This window comes from Ochotona princeps, chromosome 7, assembly GCF_030435755.1.
Source record: "Ochotona princeps isolate mOchPri1 chromosome 7, mOchPri1.hap1, whole genome shotgun sequence".
Lineage (NCBI taxonomy): Eukaryota > Metazoa > Chordata > Mammalia > Lagomorpha > Ochotonidae > Ochotona > Ochotona princeps.
This window is the reverse complement of record NC_080838.1, coordinates 57,975,731-57,981,730: the sequence shown is the minus strand read 5'-3', so window position 1 is coordinate 57,981,730 and position 6,000 is coordinate 57,975,731. Positions and strand designations below refer to the sequence as shown.

General features: G+C 45.3%; 1 protein-coding gene across 2 annotated transcripts in view; it reads right to left on the bottom strand.

Annotated features, from left to right (window-relative positions):
* Nucleotides 1-999: 999 nt before the first annotated feature.
* Nucleotides 1,000-6,000, bottom strand: part of GPAT3 (glycerol-3-phosphate acyltransferase 3) — a 49,093-nt gene continuing 44,092 nt past the window's right edge. For both annotated transcript variants that reach the window (XM_058667072.1, XM_058667073.1), the window contains exons 11-12: nt 5,530-5,609; nt 1,000-1,740 (exon numbers count right to left, since the gene is read on the bottom strand). In XM_058667072.1, the coding sequence (XP_058523055.1) occupies nt 1,626-1,740; nt 5,530-5,609 (195 nt within the window). In that variant the 3' untranslated portion in view covers nt 1,000-1,625. The remainder of the gene's footprint in view (nt 1,741-5,529; nt 5,610-6,000) is intronic.

The window sequence follows — 6,000 nt, the reverse complement described above, 5'->3', positions numbered from 1 at the left end:
GTGAGAGGAGGCAGGAGATGCTGAAAGAAGAGGGAAAGGAGGTGGCAAAGACAGGAAGGCAGCTGCCTGAGATGGGGGGATCCTGTCTGCAAGCTGACAGCACCAGGGCCGGGCCTTGCAGGAGAGTCGACGAGATATGATGGCCTGAGTTCACCTGGAGTGAAGCTGAAGTCTGTGACCTAGTCCAAGATGGAGTCCCCGGGGTCAGAGTCTAAATAAGTAGGTTAAATAGAGACAACGAGAAAAGTGGTGGATGTTCTAGCTGCCCTGGTGTTGCAGTTCAGTACACCTGAGTCGCTGAAATGAAAACAAGCAGTCCTTTCTCGGCCAACGGCCGGATTCAGCCTACTCAAAACCAGACCTGGGCGAGGGCAGGAGGAAATAATGCGGCACACAAGTAAAAATATAAAATTTATTTCTCTTCATGGTATAACATTTCACATTCTGGGCATGGTTCCCAGAGAAGAGAGGAACACTCCTGAGCATGGATGACGACACCCCTCGGACATCACACACTGCCTACGCTGGGTCAGGGGCACTCACTTCCCCGGAAAAATGTTAAGGCTCAGTTTCTGGAAGGTAATCAGACCACTCAGTTTTCTGCTTAGGACCCGGGAGAAGTTCAGCAACAGACCACAGTGGGAGGGAGGTGAGGGGTGGAGGTGAGGGGTGGGGGTGAGGGGTGGAAGTGAGGGATATGGGGGTGAGGGGTGGAGGTGAGGGGTGGAAGTGAGGGATATGGGGGTGAGGGGTGGAGGTGAGGGATATGGGGGTGAGGGGTGGAGGTGAGGGGTGGAAGTGAGGGATATGGGGGTGAGGGGTGGAGGTGAGGGGTGGCTGCACTCAGCCACTCATTCATACTGATCACACTCAATGGGACTCCTTTTTTTTTTTTAAAGGCTCATTCTACTTGAAAACCTATTTAGTTACCAACAAGCCCCTAGATGAAAGGGCAACAGACAGATCTTTAGCACAACAATGAGAAAAAGCGGTTAAGCTCTTTATAACTTCAAAGCCCTGATTTGGGGAGTTGCCTACATATACATGCATACACACAATTAAATTATTTTTCTTTGGTGAAGCTAGCCAAATAGTATTTCTCTTCCAATATATCAGCAAAAAAAATAAGTTACATTTTCTTTCCACTCTCAGATCAGGTGACCCTTCGGACCTTGCGACAGGTAGAACAGAACCATAATGGTAACTCGGCATGGATGTGTGCACCATGCTACCATTGAAAAGTTTGAAGGGAGGCAAAAAATATGCAAACAGAATTCGGGATATTTTTTAAAAATCATTATATCAACAAGTACCAAACACATTTTAGAAGCACCTGTTCCTTCATAAAGTATTTTCGTTCAATCAATAATGATGCAATCATTTTATGAAAGACTGAACTTGAACTCCGTGAACTACCTGACAATGCAAGGGGCTAATTCTAGAACAACAAAAGCCAAATGGGTACCTGTAAATTCTCCCTCTGCCCACAAAGAGGCAGAAACAATCATCCTGTAGAAAAAATTAAAAATGAAAACGAAACAATCCTACCACCACAAAAAAAAAAAAAAAAAAAAAATCCATTTCTAAGGGAAGTTTTCTGAGAAGCCAAGTTTATCTGCAAGATGTCATCCGTCCGATTTTGAGTGGAGCAAGCCATTGCCAACAATCATCTTGCTGTAATTCTTCTGCTGTTCTTCCCGGAAGCTGTCCTTCACCTTCTCTCGTTTCAGCCCTCCATCCCTGGGGAGACAAAGGCCAGGCTGTAAGACCTCCCCGCCAGCTGTCTCCCTGAGCAGGAACCTTCAGGCTCTAGTCTCTGCTCTCCCATCCATCAACTACTTGTCACTTTGAGGAAGAAATGATTTTTTCCAGTGCTTTGCACACATAAAGAATAACGCCTCCACTCCATTTCTTCATAAAAGTTAAGATTGTCAACTTAGATATTTGGATTTAAACAAGGATTCTTAAAGTGCAGACTCGTGTCCTAAACTTTTTCCCTAGGAAAACAAAATACTGTTGTTGTTTTTCACCCACCGAGGTCTGACTGAACACCGTAAGGAATAATACATACATGATAAATGATGGAAGGCTTTCAATTGTGTGGGTGGATTCCTTACAGATAAATGGCCTAATCATTATTCTAGCCAAACCCTGTGTTTACCATGGTATGTGTTCACTTCAAGTCCTACCTTTCCAGGATTTAGATCCCAGGACAGAATAAAACAACAGAACCAGAAGCTGCATTGAGCCAGAAGTTTGTGTTGTAAGTAGCATTCCTCCATTCAGGGTCCATCATCTTTTTTTAAAAAAATATTTGTTTATTTATTTTTATTGGAAAGTCAGATATACAGAGAGGAGGAGAGACAGGAAGATCTTCTGTCCATTGATTCACTCCCCAAGTGGCCGCAACGGCCAGAGATGAGCCGATCCAAAGTCAGGAGCCAGGAGTTTCCTCCGGGTCTCCCACTCAGGTGCAGGGTCCCAAGGCTTTGTCCTTGCCCTCCACTGCTTTCCCAGGCCACAAGCAGGGAGCTGCATGGGAAGCAGGGCCACAGGGACTTTAACTGGCGCCCATATGGGACCCTGGCGAGTGCAAGGCGAGGACTTTAGCCATTAGGCTACTGCACTGGGCCCTCATCTTTAAACTCTTTTTGGGGTGGTGAAGACACTGACCTGCCTGGGTTAATAAGGCCCTGTGCGTCTTTCCTTCTTTGGGAAACACAAACAATAAAACTGAAGGATCTGGGAAGAAGCTGAGCTAGCAGAGGCACTGTCTCCCTCCGAACCTAAGGTTTTAGATTTTAATTCTAAAAACACCATATTGTTACTATTTAATTTTAACCCGGTTAAGCAGAAATGGTTACCAAGGGCTTCCTAATGATGACAAATGATCCCAGGTTAGCCAGTGAACTCAGTCCCATGAGGACAGAACTTGAACTCCATACAAATGCTACCAAAGAAATGTTCTGAACCAAGCCGGGCTCCGTACCAGCTAGCACACACAGAAGTCAGCTCTGGAGTCACCTCAGATGCTCTGGAGACACCCTGCCCTCCACCCCCTCAACTGAACGGCTGGACTCAGCACTCAAACCACAGGGAAAACCTCAGGATCTGCGGTCTGACCGTGGAGTGCAAGTGTCAGAACTGAACATCCTTAGTTTCTCAAACTGGTGCAGTGGACGGCACACCCAGATGCACATGGAGGACATGGTAGGTCAATGGGGCCTTCAGAGGACATCTACTATCATAGCAGAGGATGCAGGGAAGAACAAACTGGACAACTACCCCGGCCAAGCATTGACAGCAAGTATCTGGGCGAGTGGAGACTCCAGGGTGGACTATCTCAGCCAATGGACCTTGGGAGGATTTCCTCATCTTTGGAGCAACAAAATCAACAGCATTTTGGAACTATTGAAACCACTGGACAGCACCCTCGGAGCATGCTCCACATCGGGGACCCAGGGATGACACGGGGTGGCCATCTCCATCCTCGGGCACTGATGCAATCAGGGTGCTGGTGCGGCTTCTCCCCTTCGCTCCCCACTTCCCCAGGATACAGGAAAAATAAAAATTGGAAACAAATCATCTCATCCACTTCCCCCATTCTTCAACCCTTCCGAACCTAATCAGTGGTCCACATGGGTGTGCATCCTTCTAAATTATGTAAACATCACCAAAAAAAATTAAAAAAAAAAAAAAAAGGCCTAGTGCAGTAATCCAGTGACTGAAATACTCGCCTTGCATGTTCTGGGATCCCATATGGGTGCAGTTTGAGTCCTGGTGGCCCTGCTTCCCTTCCAGCTCCCTGCCTGTGTCAAGGACAGCCCAAAGCCTTGGGACCCTGCAACTGTGTGGGAGACCTGGAGGAATCTCCTAGCTCCGGCCATTGAGGCCACTTGGAGAGTGAATTAGCAGATGAAAGATCTTCCTCTCTCTTTTTCTCCTCTTCTCTGTATATCTAACTTTTCAATCAAAATAAAATCACTCTTAAAAAAAATGGCATGTGGTCTGAAAAACAGAAGCAGAAAACTTCGGAAGACCATTTTTGGCAGCTGTAGGAGACCATTGTGATGGGGAACCTGTTGGGTGCTGCCTCCTCCAGGCTCCTCTGCATCGCAAGGCTTTCTTCCTTCCCTGAGGATGAGGCTACAGATCCCAAGCTCCAGAACTTCCAGCTCTTCCTCACTGCTCATAGTTCGAAACAGTCGGGCTAAGATGTCAGATATGAAGAAGGGCAGAAAGAGCTTAAGAAAATTAACGAGGAAACCAGTTCCAGTAGAAAAATGGATCACGAGGGCATCTATGGACTAACAGAAGCTGCCATCATAGCTCGCTGTGCTGCCCGTCGTTTGATTTACTGTACCTAGTTTACAAATGTCAGTCTTAGCATACATGTGAGGGCTAAAGAGCTGCCCTAAGCCAAGAACTCATACAGAACCCCACGCCCTCACAGCCGGCAACACCCACAGGGGCAGACCACCTTCCACAGGGCCACTACAAGGCTTCAGCTCTCAGTAGGTTCCCTCGCCACCTTTGCCAGTGAGCATAAAAAATTTTAAGCTGTAGAAATGAATGGTTTCTTCATTAGCATAATGGATGCCAGAAACAAGCTCTCCTAGTTAAATTTGTTTTTATTTTTTTCAAGGAATGGATTTAACAAGGTCATAGCTGCCCATCCTTGCATGCAGGAATGGAAGAACCAGCCACCCCCTCCAGAGGTCCCCGCCCTAAGCCCTGGGTCCTTCAGCTGGTTCTGAAGGCATCCAACCTTACTTCGATGGCTGAATCCAGCTCAGTCTCAAAGAATTTTCAGATGAAGTATTTATTTTTCTCCCACACCAAAACGGACAACATGATCTTACTTTCAGGACTTGAGAAAAAGAAAACCATTCCATAATGGCATGCTGATGCATCTGTATGTAAGAAATTGACCTCCCACTATTACACATGTATGGCTAACTCCCTCTGCTACAGACAGGATGTTTTTAAGCCCTCAGCATGCCTGTGTTGAAGTCCTAGCTCCCAGGTACTTGGAAATGGAGTGATGGCAGGTAATTAGGGTTGCATGAGGTCATGAAGTGGGGCTGCACCGTGGAGAAACGGGAGAGCTCGCTGTCTCTCCAAAGCTTGTGTCAGGACAGGTGAGCTCATGCAAGACAGCTGAACAAGAAGGAAACAAACTAAAACCATAATTCTTCATAACTGAGATCTTCTACCTCTATGCCTTTACGTTTTCTTTAAAATATTTACAGCTAGAATTAAATATGAATGAGCCTGGAGGTAACCTTTTGTCTTCCAAGCCCACCCCATTCTCCATTCCTTCTCTAATAATACAAACCCTACGTTTTAGCGAGGCACATGGCCACCAGGAACACAGTTCTTGGGGCCAGCCTGCTCTATGTAGCTGTTACCCCAGAGCTTGAGTTTGACGAAGTGGGTCCATGAATGAGTAAAATGTCCAGCTCTTGCTGTACACACTGGGTAGGTTTACAGAAAATAAAATGATAGTCTTTTTGCAAAAGTTCTTACCAAGGTAGCTCAGTCAGTCCTCCTTGTATGGCAATAGCAGACTTAACTCTGTTTGCAAACTGAACTGCATCTTCTCCTTCCTAATTAAAAAAACAATAGTGATAATAATGCTAAGTTCATCATGTGCATACAGTTTATAAATAATACCTTGAAATTGTCTCATCATCTTTCATATTAGTTTTAAATACAGATTCACATTTAGCTCAGCCAGTTATATCAAGTATCATCTATTCCAACAGGCAAATTCATTGCTGTATTACTTTACCACATGAATATATTTATTTTGCTCACTGTTGGTTTTCAGTGATTCTGTAATATCCGTAAGCTCAACAAACCAACAGCAATTATAAAGCTATATGGGAAACAATATCTGAATATCAAAATGGCTTTATTTGAAGAGAGCTAAGTATATTATTAAAAAGTGGTATTTCTGAGAAAGCAGAAAAGCATGATGTGAAAAACAAGCGACCC